The sequence below is a fragment of the Haliotis rufescens genome, unplaced genomic scaffold (assembly GCF_023055435.1).
Source record: "Haliotis rufescens isolate VD_foot unplaced genomic scaffold, xgHalRufe1.0.p SCAF_2, whole genome shotgun sequence".
Lineage (NCBI taxonomy): Eukaryota > Metazoa > Mollusca > Gastropoda > Lepetellida > Haliotidae > Haliotis > Haliotis rufescens.
In genome coordinates this window covers 1,013,926-1,028,772 of record NW_025963890.1, presented here as the reverse complement: position 1 = coordinate 1,028,772, position 14,847 = coordinate 1,013,926, and the positions used below count along the sequence as shown (strand labels likewise).

At 43.9% G+C, this 14,847-nt stretch overlaps 1 protein-coding gene across 1 annotated transcript; it reads right to left on the bottom strand.

The window, feature by feature from the left end:
- Nucleotides 1–1,214: 1,214 nt before the first annotated feature.
- Nucleotides 1,215–11,600, bottom strand: LOC124115596 (D-aspartate oxidase-like). Its single transcript, XM_046476648.2, is given in 11 exon segments — nt 1,215–1,944; nt 2,419–2,520; nt 3,267–3,384; nt 5,017–5,090; nt 5,899–6,000; nt 6,496–6,550; nt 6,845–6,910; nt 7,193–7,269; nt 10,509–10,531; nt 10,533–10,624; nt 10,836–11,600. Coding segments are annotated over 11 exon segments (1,011 nt in total). The 5' UTR covers nt 11,030–11,600; the 3' UTR covers nt 1,215–1,836.
- Between the last annotated feature and the right edge of the window lie 3,247 nt (nt 11,601–14,847).

The window sequence follows — 14,847 nt, the reverse complement described above, 5'->3', positions numbered from 1 at the left end:
AAATTTTGAAAACTGAACAAACGAACATTCCAGAATGTATTTTATATTGTTGCGATTGTATGGCAATGCTTCCCACGTACTGTGTGCAACGCCTCCTCCGTTCAAATGTTTATCCCATGCAAACGAGAGACAGACCATAATTTTGACAGAATCAGTTGTACGGGTCGTAACTGTCATTCGGAATACCCCGTGTTAATGTTTTTGAGGTTGCATGATTAGAAAACACATTCCAATTGTCACTTTAGATGCTTTGATTGGTCGGATGAAAGGTCGTTCTGACGTGACCATTAATGGGATGTCCTCAGATCTTTGTTTAGCGATAGTGAGAACTAAGATCTGATTTGAATGAGATTGAAGAATCATGGAAAGCTAACTAAAAGTGTGTTGTTCCACCAAGACAATCTACTGTGCACAAGTCTGTTGTCATGGCTGCGATTTGGCATCCTCCGTATTCACCAGATTTCCAACTCTTCTTAAATTTGAAGTAAGAACTGTCTGGCAAGGATTATGCAAATGATGATGACATCATTTCTGCTTTACAGAACTTTTTACACCACCGACAGGAGGCCTTTTACACCAGTAGGATCCTGGCATTGTTGTCAGTAGTGTGTGGACCATGGACTATCAGTTAGGCTCAAGACCTTTCAGCCACCCCTCGTGGTGTTGTCAGCTTGATGTGAGATTTGTTTGTTGTTTAACACTGCTCTCAGCAATATTCCAGCTATATGATGGTGGTCTGTAAATAATCAAATCTGGACCAGACAATACAGTGATTGACATCATGAGCATGGATCCATGCAATTGGGATACGATAACATCAAGAAAGTCAGCGAGTCTGACCACTCGATTCCGTTAGTCGCCTCTTCCAACAAGCATAGTCATCTTTTACGGCAAGCAGGGGTTGCTGAAGACCTTTTCTACCCAAGGTATTCACGGGTCTCTTGATGTGAGAGGAAAGCCTGAAGTGATGCAGACTGCTGACCATGTGAAACACAATGGCTTAAGCAAGAGGCTGACAAAGCAAGAACCATGATGAACCCACAAGAATGCAGACATCCCCGAGTCTGTGGGTTTGGTGTAAACACAGTGCCCATTAGGCTATCTTGCTGGCTCATCCACTGAATAAGAATATGAACTTTAAGTATGCTGTCACAATCAACTCAAGGCAAAGTAAACACTAAAGCAATACCACATTACAGTGTAACTTGGTTCAAACATATTTTTATTTCAAAAGAAATCTGGATCGGTAAACAAGCCAAACTTGCTTATGTAAATACCTCCCCAGGTAACAACTTAACAATAGCTGGTTGTATATAAGATAGTGCTACACATAAACATACTAAATACACAAATGAAATACATGAAGCCAATACATTAAAGCAAGTGGTGGCTGTGAAATAAGATCATGCAGTTTTCCATTACTACATGCATAAAACTAAGCTACTCAAATCTTTTGCTTTTGACAATGAAATCATGAACTGATTGATGACTAGTCGTGATTGTAGAACTGTGACTGAACTACTGCCCTGTAATATTGTTTTAACTCGTACCCATGTGTGTAGAAATACATAGTGTTTCTATGGGTTACAGAGTAACTTCCTGATATGTATCCATGATGTCCGAGACCGAGTACATTCTCAACATCTATGGCTTACTAGTAAGTGACTTAAAGCACATTCCAGATGAACACAAGAATCCAATTTTTTAATTATGAATTATTTATTGTACTATCAAAACCCTCTTTCAAGACACCAATTTCTATTGAGATGGGTATTCAACAGTAAAATAAAAAAAATAATTCATTATTGAAATCTGATCCTGTGAATTGGAATATGTTTATAGTTTGCTTGTGGTCAGAGCTTCCTTGACTAGTCGAGCAGTGTGTTGGGCACAACCCCAGTGTAGTGTGATCCCAGCGCCACCGTGGCCGTAGTTGTGTACAACCTGCAACATCATCAACAACACAACTACCGGCACTGTTAACTTACATAGATTCACATCTAGTCCTTCCAAATACAGCTAGCCAACAGGACACACTGGCTTGCTGTGACAAAGATAATAGATAAGTCAATATGAAGCTGTATTTTCTCGGGGGGAAATAAACATCTTATACCCCGCCATGAGTAAGTCAGACTGTATGTGGATGTCTGAGAGGCAGAATAAATCCCTTATTCCCCGATCATGAGTCAATGAAAGTCAAGTTACATAGCACCAGTTAACCTGGGCTCACTCTAACAGTTTTCTGTCAATTTTGAATTTGTTTCCGGCTCGTGGTATAAAAACTAACTCGAGACCCATAAAACCCCATGTACCCCTCTTGATCCTGCTACAACTTATAGTATTTCATAGCTTAAGGCAAACATGATTTGTGTTTCATTTAGATGGTATCTGAAGCATGTTAAGGTTGATTAGACCTACTGGTAGTGTTATCCCCGACTTCATCTTCAGAGGTTGTGTCTCCAGTCTCACTTGTGTCCGTGAGGGCCTCAGACCTACCTTGTCAGACTCTATCTTCACTCCCTACAAACAAACATTCTATGAGACGAAAACAGTCAATATTTTGAAAAATTGAACAAAATTTAAAAATACACATCCCGAACGAAGGTCACCTAACATCTCAGCAGTGGATCCGAGCCGTGAAGATCCGGGGTAGAATAGGTCTTCAGCAACCCAGGCTTGCCGTAAAAGGCGACTAACGGGATCGGGTGGTCAGGCTCGCTGACTTGGTTGATGCATGTCATCGTATCCCAAATGCATAGATCGATGCTCATGATGTCAATCACTGGATTGTTTGGTCCAGACTCGATTATTGACAGACTGCCATCATATAGCGAGACTATTGCTGAGTGTGGTGTTAAACAACAAACAAACAAACAAACAAACAAACAAACAAACGGTGGCGGATCCAGGGATTGTGGGCAGGTTCGTTCCCCTTATCACCTGCTGATGGAGGGGAGATGAAAATACAAATATACTTTTCTGGACCTGTTACGATTTATTACCTAAACATTAAATGCTTTCATGCCATTCTTGACCTGTCTTGAAATAAACCACATGAACTGGTAAAACTCCCCCATCTGAGATATGAACAAGAAACGTGACTTGCCACCTTCACTGGACTCTGCCACCAGGATTACTAGAAGAAGTATTAAATTTTGCTACTGTTCAAGGAATGACTGTCTTGAATATTTTATGTCCGCTTCAGTTACTTTTGTCACATGACTGAGATACTTCTCAAAGCAGAGACAAACACAACCCCTACTGACCTTGAGACTGGGCAGCAATGACAGCGCCCTCTGGAGTATGCCCCGATGGTCTGCCTCATCTACGCCTGTATTCCAGTTCCCCTCTTGTGCGACCCCGCCTACCACAAGGCTGCGAGAGCTACAACGACGACAATCAGAAAACTATCGCACATAACGTAGGTATACACGATCTCACAACCGCTCCGGCACGGAAATACAAGCATTTTGATAGTACTCATTTCGCAAAATCAGTACCACAAACACTCGTAAAATCGCCTTGATATCACAGCGGCCTGTAAATATTGAAACAAACCAGTGGTTGAGTACAAACCAACTCCCCATGGTCTAAGGATACACGCAATTAGCCAGGTCACACATTGTAGTGATTCATGTTGTTCTACACAGCTTTTGGATAAAATTATTATATTCCAGCAATTCTTACGGGGGGGGGGGGCACCTCACATTAAATCCACACGATGTTAAGTGGGTTCTTACCACAACCAGTGAGCATGATAGACCTGTATAATCCAGTCACATTAGATAGATAGATAGATAGATAGATGATAGACCTGTATAATCCAGTCACATTAGATAGATAGATAGATAGATAGATGATAGACCTGTATAATCCAGTCACATTAGATAGATAGGTAGATGATAGACCTGTATAATCCAGTCACATTAGATAGATAGATAGATAGATAGATGATAGACCTGTATAATCCAGTCACATTAGATAGATAGATAGGTAGATGATAGACCTGTATAATCCAGTCACGTTAGATAGATAGGTAGATAGATAGATGATAGACCTGTATAATCCAGTCACGTTAGATAGATAGATAGATAGGTAGATGATAGACCTGTATAATCCAGTCACGTTAGATAGATAGATGATAGACCTGTATAATCCAGTCACATTAGATAGATAGATAGATAGATAGATGATAGACCTGTATAATCCAGTCACGTTAGATAGATAGATAGATAGATAGATGATAGACCTGTATAATCCAGTCACGTTAGATAGATAGATGATAGACCTGTATAATCCAGTCACGTTAGATAGATAGATAGATAGGTAGATGATAGACCTGTATAATCCAGTCACGTTAGATAGATAGGTAGATAGATAGATGAAAGACCTGTATAATCCAGTCACGTTAGATAGATAGATGATAGACCTGTATAATCCAGTCACGTTAGATAGATAGATAGATAGATAGATAGATAGATGTGTATTCCGTTTTGGAATTAAACACATTCGTAAACATGTTTAGATCTAAACATGTCTTGTATGTGTTCGCATTCTAAACAGTTTTTACAGTGTAAGATACATAAGAATAATAGAAACAAAATAATGAATAACATTCAACATTCACTAATTGCAATCAACATCCAACTTCAACCGAAAGGGGGCGGTCGGGTAGCCTAGTGGTTAAAACGTTCGCTGAGTTACGCCGAAGACCCGGGGTCGATTCCTGACATGGTACAACGTGAAAAGCTCATTTCTAGTGTTCTCCGCCGTGATATTGCTAGAATATTGCCAAAAGCGGCGTAAAACCATACTCACTCACTCAACCAGAAAACTCCAACGAAACCTGGACACTCTTCTGAGTCCAAACGTTACTAGATTTACGACTAGAATCAAAATGATGGAACCATGACAGTGGAAAGCGGTTGTGAAACATTAGAGTAATGAATCGGTTTGACAGAGAAACCTAGGGAGAAACCCCGACAAAGACTCACTGGAATACGAACGCAAACGTACCCAGGAAATATGTACGTTGGAAGTGCCTTGGAGGATAGGAAGAGGTAGAAGTGCTTCACCCACGGAGCGTGCATCTGTAATCATATACAAAGATAGTTATAGGGCCCCGTTTCACAAAGAGATCTTAGCTCTACGATGATCATAAGCCTATATTAAAGTATGGGAGTTACGATGTCCTCAGCGCTAAGTCCGCTTTGTGCAACGGGGTCCAGGTATTATCTGGTTCTGATTCGATACTAACCAACTTCGAGGAAGTACGGATTTCACAAGGAGTGAAAATGAATATAGAATGAGGTGAGGTGAAGTGAAATGTGTGTGCGTGCGTGCGTGCGTGGATGCTTGTACTAGTCTAGACAGATGACAATTTTATAGTGCTACCCCACAGAGATATGTCAACGAAATCAGATATGCGAAATGTCAACTATAAGGAGTAATATCACTGATAGTCAACCTGCTGTTCAGATGATGTCATGTATTAACTTGTGACGTCATGAATAAAAGATGACTTATTATACTACTGTTCTCAACAATGACGCACTGTGATGAGCATAGTTATGGGTTAAATATTTAAGTATTGATTGTGACACTTTGAGTTCATTGGATCCTAATTTTGTACAGTACACAGTATATGTTTTTAAGTATACAATTATTAGTGTTGTTTATATTCATTTTGACCTTGAATTCAACCTTTTAGCGTACGTTGGCGAAAGTATGAGAGTTATTCGCTGATACTTTGTGAATCTCAGATCTCAGATCTGAATAATGAACATATTGTGAATGATTGACATAGTTTACAGCTACAATATACAATATATCGTTATTGGCACATCTCCATGCATATGGCAGCCGCTGCATATATGTTTATATTGCCGAGAGTCTCACCCGCAGCACTTGTCCTCGGACAGGCTTGAGAGCCGTGTCTTGCACGAGAGTATAGGAGCCCAGTCCAGTGCAGTTGACCACCACGTCATACTGACCCGCCATCTGGGGACACGGTCAGACATGAGTGACATGGAGAATGTAAGAAGCAAACAAGCCAGGCACTGCTGACGTCGTAATTACTTAATAGTCGGTTAGTTTGTTGTTAAACGCCGCACTCAGCAATAGTCCAGCTATATGACGGCGGTCTGTAAATAATCGTGTCTGGACCAGACAATCCAGTGTATCACGAGCATCGATCCACGCAATTGGGATCGATGATATGTATCATCCAAGTCAGCCAGCCTGACCACCCGATCCCGTTAGTCGCCTTTTAACGACAAGCATGGGTTGCTGAAGATCTATTCTACCCCGGATCTTCACGGGTCGTAATTACTTATTAATTCACGATCATTGATCCCACAACACCCAACGTGAACACTCTCCAAGGAAGAAGTGCGATAAAATGAGAATGAAATGCGTATCTGAAAGCACACAAGAACAAACCCCCTTGCTCCAGGCTTCCCATGAGTATCTGATAAAGCGCAAATACAATTTTACCTCCTCCAACGAGTGGACCTTTCTCTGCTGAACTCTGCCACCTTGACTCTTGAACCTGCAACAGTGCAAAGTAAATAGACAAACAGGGCAGGGACGTGTACAACATAACTCTCCACCAACCATCTCGACATGTATCTGTAGGGTCGTGTTGAGGTAAAGTCCTGGTTACTAAATGCTAGCCTCCAGCGGATTGTGTGCCTTGATGACAAAACCTTGCTGAACATGGTGCCGTTGTACAAAGCGTTTTTGGTGCTAAGGTGATCGTAAGTCCTATACCTTAACGTAGACTGACGACAGTCGTAGTGCTAAGGTTGTTTTGTACAACGGCACCCTTGTGTGTAAAACATACCTCGCCAGCAGCCAGGCCAGGTACAGCTCCACATCTATCTGCAGGGCCGTATGGAAGCTGCCACTTCTGAATACAGAATAACGCTGATATAAATCACACAGTTATATCAGCTCCACATCTATCTGCAGGGCCGTATGGAAGCTGCCACTTCTGAATACAGAATAACGCTGATATAAATAGCACAGTTATATCAGTTACTCCACAACGAGTGAACAAAACAAAACTAATAGTTTTCCAGATATGTTTGTGTCATCTTACAATTTTCAGACAAGCAAAGTTAACATGAGGATGTCCGCGTTGCTTATTCTGTCCACGCAGAGGCGGATGCCATAGAATACATACTCGTACCTTGCGAGGGGAAACTGCTCCAACTCATTAGCGGTGAGCTGTCGGTAGCCAAATACTTGGTCTTTGTAATTCGGGTCCTACACAGAATAGAAAGATTCAGTGGTAACAGTGAGGCCATTGTTCCGGACTTCACCAAGCCAGCCTGTAGTAACGTTACCAGTATTCCTACAGGTCACACACAAGGCCAGGCTGTAGTAACGTTACCAGTATTCTTACAGGTCACACACAAGGCCAGGCTGTAGTAACGTTACCAGTATTCCTACAGGTCACACACAAGGCCAGGCTGTAGTAACGTTACCAGTATTCCTACAGGTCACACACAAGGCCAGCCTGTAGTAACGTTACCAGTATTCCTACAGGTCACACACAAGGCCAGGCTGTAGTAACGTTACCAGTATCCTTACAGGTCACACACAAGGCCAGGCTGTAGTAACGTTACCAGTATTCCTACAGGTCACACACAAGGCCAGCCTGTAGTAACGTTACCAGTATCCCTACAGGTCACACACAAGGCCAGGCTGTAGTAACGTTACCAGTATTCCTACAGGTCACACACAAGGCCAGGCTGTAGTAACGTTACCAGTATCCCTACAGGTCACACACAAGGCCAGGCTGTAGTAACGTTACCAGTATCCTTACAGGTCACACACAAGGCCAGGCTGTAGTAACGTTACCAGTATTCCTACAGGTCACACACAAGGCCAGGCTGTAGTAACGTTACCAGTATCCCTACAGGTCACACACAAGGCCAGGCTGTAGTAACGTTACCAGTATTCCTACAGGTCACACACAAGGCCAGGCTGTAGTAACGTTACCAGTATTCTTACAGGTCACACACAAGGCCAGGCTGTAGTAACGTTACCAGTATTCCTACAGGTCACACACAAGGCCAGGCTGTAGTAACGTTACCAGTATTCTTACAGGTCACACACAAGGCCAGGCTGTAGTAACGTTACCAGTATTCCTACAGGTCACACACAAGGCCAGGCTGTAGTAACGTTACCAGTATTCTTACAGGTCACACACAAGGCCAGGCTGTAGTAACGTTACCAGTATCCCTACAGGTCACACACAAGGCCAGGCTGTAGTAACGTTACCAGTATTCCTACAGGTCACACACAAGGCCAGGCTGTAGTAACGTTACCAGTATTCCTACAGGTCACACACAAGGCCAGGCTGTAGTAACGTTACCAGTATTCTTACAGGTCACACACAAGGCCAGGCTGTAGTAACGTTACCAGTATTCCTACAGGTCACACACAAGGCCAGGCTGTAGTAACGTTACCAGTATTCCTACAGGTCACACACAAGGCCAGCCTGTAGTAACGTTACCAGTATTCTTACAGGTCACACACAAGGCCAGGCTGTAGTAACGTTACCAGTATTCTTACGGGTCACACACAAGGCCAGGCTGTAGTAACGTTACCAGTATTCCTACAGGTCACACACAAGGCCAGGCTGTAGTAACGTTACCAGTATTCCTACAGGTCACACACAAGGCCAGGCTGTAGTAACGTTACCAGTATTCCTACAGGTCACACACAAGGCCAGGCTGTAGTAACGTTACCAGTATTCCTACAGGTCACACACAAGGCCAGCCTGTAGTAACGTTACCAGTATTCTTACCGGTCACACACAAGGCCAGGCTGTAGTAACGTTACCAGTATTCTTACAGGTAACACACAAGGCCAGGCTGTAGTAACGTTACCAGTATCCTTACAGGTCACACACAAGGCCAGGCTGTAGTAACGTTACCAGTATTCCTACAGGTCACACACAAGGCCAGGCTGTAGTAACGTTACCAGTATTCCTACAGGTCACACACAAGGCCAGGCTGTAGTAACGTTACCAGTATTCCTACAGGTCACACACAAGGCCAGGCTGTAGTAACGTTACCAGTATTCCTACAGGTCACACACAAGGCCAGCCTGTAGTAACGTTACCAGTATTCTTACAGGTCACACACAAGGCCAGGCTGTAGTAACGTTACCAGTCTTCTTACAGGTCACACACAAGGCCAGGCTGTAGTAACGTTACCAGTATTCCTACAGGTCACACACAAGGCCAGGCTGTAGTAACGTTACCAGTATTCCTACAGGTCACACACAAGGCCAGGCTGTAGTAACGTTACCAGTATTCCTACAGGTCACACACATGGCCAGGCTGTAGTAACGTTACCAGTATTCTTACAGGTCACACACAAGGCCAGGCTGTAATAACGTTACCAGTATTCTTACAGGTCACACACAAGGCCAGGCTGTAGTAACGTTACCAGTATCCTTACAGATCACACACAAGGCCAGCCTGTAGTAACGTTACCAGTATTCCTACAGGTCACACACAAGGCCAGGCTGTAGTAACGTTACCAGTATCCTTACAGGTCACACACAAGGCCAGGCTGTAGTAACGTTACCAGTATTCCTACAGGTCACACACAAGGCCAGGCTGTAGTAACGTTACCAGTATTCCTACAGGTCACACACAAGGCCGACACATGTACCGATATAAGCCTACACCCCACCCTCCCGCCGGTCTATACTGTGATACTCACGAACCCCACCCTTCCGCCGGTCTGTACTGAGATACACTCGAACCCCACCCTCCCGCCGGTCTGTACTGAGATACTCACGAACCCCACCCTCCCGCCGGTCTGTACTGTGATACTCACGAACCCCACCCTCCCGCCGGTCTGTACTGTGATACTCACGAACCCCACCCTCCCGCCGGTCTGTACCGTGATACTCACGAACCCCACCCTCCCGCCGGTCTGTACTGAGATACTCACGAACCCCACCCTCCCGCCGGTCTGTACTGTGATACTCACGAACCCCACCCTCCCGCCGGTCTGTACTGAGATACTCACGAACCCCACCCTCCCGCCGGTCTATACTGTGATACTCACGAACCCCACCCTCCCGCCGGTCTGTACTGAGATACTCACGAACCCCACCCTCCCGCCGGTCTATACTGTGATACTCACGAACCCCACCCTCCCGCCGGTCTGTACTGTGATACTCACGAACCACCCTCCCACCAGTCTATACTGAGATACTCACGAACCCCACCCTCCCGCCGGTCTGTACTGAGATACTCACGAACCCCACCCTCCCGCCGGTCTATACTGTGATACTCACGAACCCCACCCTCCCGCGGTCTGTACTGAGATACTCACGAACCACCCTCCCACCAGTCTATACTGAGATACTCACGAACCCCACCCTCCCGCCGGTCTGTACTGTGATACTCACGAACCACCCTCCCACCAGTCTATACTGAGATACTCACGAACCCCACCCTCCCGCCGGTCAATACTCACGGGCGAGTCTCCGTCAGACAATGTGTACCCCAGACATCAGCTGACACCCCACTCTCCCGGCGACCGGGGAGTTGTATATGCCGAGGAGATAATCCCACGTGACAGTACTCCATGCTCTGTGGAATGAGCCAATAAACATCTCTTAAGACAAGAAAAATAGCACAGGATGCAGCTGGTCTGTTATAAACACCCGATGAAACGTGCTGGAACAGACCAGGGGTATCTGAGATCGCCGTTTTAATTAATTTGACAGGCAGAGTAGGAATCCAAATTATCATCAGACATATGCAATATTATACAATTGTGATAATATGCTAGCTTACTTACTTGATAAGGTCTTCGGGGGTATCCCCCAGACAATATGGCTCCCAAATCCCACCGGCGACGTCCGATGTTGTGTCGGGGGAGAATTTGTCTGCCACGAGAGTGACGTGCACTTCAGGACATTGACGTTGGACACACACGGCAGACGACAACCCGCTGACGCCCGCGCCCACTACGCACACCCTCTTCCCCATCATGGGATTGGGACTGAATCAAGATACGGTGGGTGATGCTGGCGTAAAATGAGGACTGAGGGACGTTAGCTCCGCTGACCTCGTGGCACAAAATCGTGAGGGGTTATACATTTAGAGGGAATTATGACATTTTCTCACTAGCTACTTTTACATAATCTAACTGTACAGACGTAGGTGGTTTTATAACAATCCACGGATTTCTGCGTAAAAAAAGTATTTGATTGATTTATGGCCCTAATTTGGAGTTTTATTGGATCCCCCGCCCCCAGGCCTTGTTATCAAAACAAACAGCAAATAACACCGCTTATTAGCGCTGAGTAGTGTACTTCCTAAAAAACAATAGTGTTTTCCTAAAAACAACACTTAGGTCATATATAATATCAATTTTTATTCTGTTTGCGGAGTAGATGTCATCAAAATGGAAACAATGGTAACACTACACTAACATTTAATTAATTAAGTCCACTCTCATTTTTTGCATTCATAATTAACTCTGACGTTAATTTCAAGATTTACATTACATACTATTCAAAAGAAGTTAACGAACACCCGATTCTTTCATATAACTATTGTTAGTCATAAGTGAAAGCGATAAAGCGAGAGGTGAGGTGAAATTGGGTTTAACGTCGCGTCCAAGATTATTTATTTTACTTATTTTACTTATTTAGCGATGAGCATTTGTGTGGCTGCTTGTACTAGTCCGGAATAATGCTGATTTCACTGAGATACCATGCCGCAGCGAATACCCCACTCAGACACAGTATACTGCCTCCGAGCCGACCAGTCCTTGTTTTAGCCCCTTTATGTCGAGCGCCAGACAGGGTAAAAACAAGTACCACCTTTTAACGTCTTTTGGTATGACGGGGATTGAACCCCGGACCTCCGGGCGGACGCTCTATAAAGCGAGAAGGCGATAGAGCGAAAAAGCGTTAGAACGAGAAAGCGATATTTCCCTTAATGCGTTGTGTCCCTCGTGATCCTGCAACAATTTATAATATACACCAGGTATGTCGACTATAAAAGGTAATACAGACTTATTTACATCAGGTATTAGCAATATCCTACCACGTGACCTGACCTGACACATTTAACCTACATTGTAAGCGGGTCACGAACGCTCAAAGCACTAGGTTACCTGACGGTCCGTTTGTCTATTTTCAAATTATAATCACGAAGTATTTGGACATGCCACAGCCTGAACGCCTGATTGTAGTTTTGCAATCGAACGCTCGTTTTGTGTGCTTCTGGTGGATTATACGATATAACTGTGCTCAAATGTAAGTCTTCGTGCTTTACAATCAACAACCTCCCTACCGGATGAACTATCTGACACAAGCTAACGTGCGTTAACCTACATACAGCCTAGGAGCAAAGAACGACATTTTTTAGTTATAAGCCATTTTGTCTTATCATATAACTACCTCTTCACGTTCTGCGGTGATAAGCTACTCCCTTGGTCCGAGTCGGGCGAGCGTGAGATGGGTCGAGGCGACCAAACCGAGGCCAGTGCGACAATGTCTGGGATTCAAGTTTGTGTGAGCGAGTTGGGTTACACAGTTTTTCAGTTATATACTCTGCAAAAAAAGATACGCAAAAATAGTAAAATACGTAAATATCTGACAGAGGGTGGCCAATATCCATACAAAATTAATACCATCAATGAATTGGTCATTTCTGCATGGATTGGGACTGGTTGTAGAAAAAATTGAGGTACTGCAGAAATTTGGTGAAATGATGGAAAAAACACCCCCAAAAAACCACGTGAAAGCCTGGCGCTGAAACACACCAACATGCACGTGCACGTGCAACATCACTTGTTGGGCTATACAAAATAGGGTTTTTATTTGCAGGCCATCACAATCTTATAGCAAGTGAACAGCGAAAACATGCCATGACTGGCAAAAGCCCAACGCAACAACGCCATCGGCCGACTGGAAACAGGAGAATCATCTTTAGTCGTTGCCAGGTTTTCCAAAACAACAACGCCCAACCTCCCACAGCAAGACTGACAACACTCTTTTTCAGGAATCACAACATCCAGGTCCTGCCATAGCCCACCAGGTCTCCACATTTAAGCCCAATCGAATCAATTATTGGATGCACTGGATCAACCACTGCGAGCACGTCTGTTGTGCCCTCAAACATACAAAGGTCTACAATATTCATGAGTGGGCGTGGCTTATGTATGCAGGTGACACTATCTTCCGCAAAGCAATATGACGTCTAACGAACGCATCGCTGTCTCGGCGATACGATGTTTCACTCACAATCTGCACATCAGGTATATAACATGTAGTTTATGTGTCTTTGAATATTGTGTGTACTGTATTTGCGAGCCTCGACTTCGGACAGATCGAAAGTTACGCGAATTACAGAGTCAACCCAACTCGCCTATCTCCGAAACATTCAGTGATGCACAGTAGCCCTGATCGATACATTGACATGTCTTTGCTATTACTTAAATACCCAACACAGTAAAAACATCTTTTCACCAAGCTCCATACTTATACAATACATCTTTCTCTACTTGTATGCAAGAGCGAGGCAATCTCTGCGTGGGGCAAAAGCTGGTCAACTACAAGCCACAACTATATTTTTCTTTTATTTCAGAAACCCTAATACGATTCCAGAAGGTATATTAACATGTTGTCCCAGAAAAAGAGTTATCATGCTTGTAATATAAATATGTAAAATAAAACCCAAATGGCGCCTAGAACAATGTTTGTTAATCAGGCCCAGGGCTCAGGCAATTAGGACTTGTCAAATCATTCTAGACTTGAGCTGGCTTCTTTCTCCATTTATTCTTATGTGTCTGACAGACAGAGGTTCAGGAATGTGCAATTCTCTTTCTGGATAATAAATAACCATATGATCAGATATTCTGAGACACTTTCATTCATTCTGTACTGCTTAACTATGGTCCTCATATATGTAGAATATATAACAAAAACAAAGTAACTAGTATTAAATACAATTCCAGCTATTAAAGTGACAAAACTTTATCTCCAAACAATATACACTCTTAAAAAAAAGAAACGCACAGGTAGTATGTTCATTGAACCTGACTACACACAAAATTTGGTATGTAAATTGGATATATGTTATTGGAAAATGTTGGTGGCCTGATATTCGACAAACGGTGCGTCAAAACGCCATTGTCGATTTGCAATGTCGTAAACGGCATTGCTTTCACACTTGTTCAAAAATGTCATGGAGGAAAATGCACGTGCAGGTTGTGGAATTCGTAACTCGTTGTAGTGGCTATAAAAAGGCAAGCATAAGCCAACAATTTGTCATTCAATTGTCAACATTTCGAAAATTTTCGAAAATGCCGAGACTCAGCGCTGCTGATCGGAACATCGCCATAGAACGTATCCAAAGAGGGGAATCGCAGTCTTCTGTTGCACGCCACTTCAACGTCCACCACAGCACCATTTGCCGCCTTTGTGACCGATACAAACAGTTCAACCGGCCGACCAAGAGTTACCACCTCTGCACAGAATCGCTACGTTCGACTGTTCTACCTACATCATCGCAATGCTACACTGCAGGACGCATCCCTGGTTTGAGGGGGATACCGGACCAGACTGCCAGGAACCATATTTGCGATGCTGGAATCCGACCCATAAGACCAGTTATCCTCCCTGTTTTGCAACTGATCCATCGACAGCGACGCTTGCGTTGGTGCCATACATTACAGCCTTGGAATTTGAAAAACTGGAGACGAGTGTGGTGCAATGATGAATCACGGTTTCGTCTTCACCGGCGAGATGGAAGACAACGTGTTTATCGTCGTTGAAATGAGCGTTTTACCCCACATT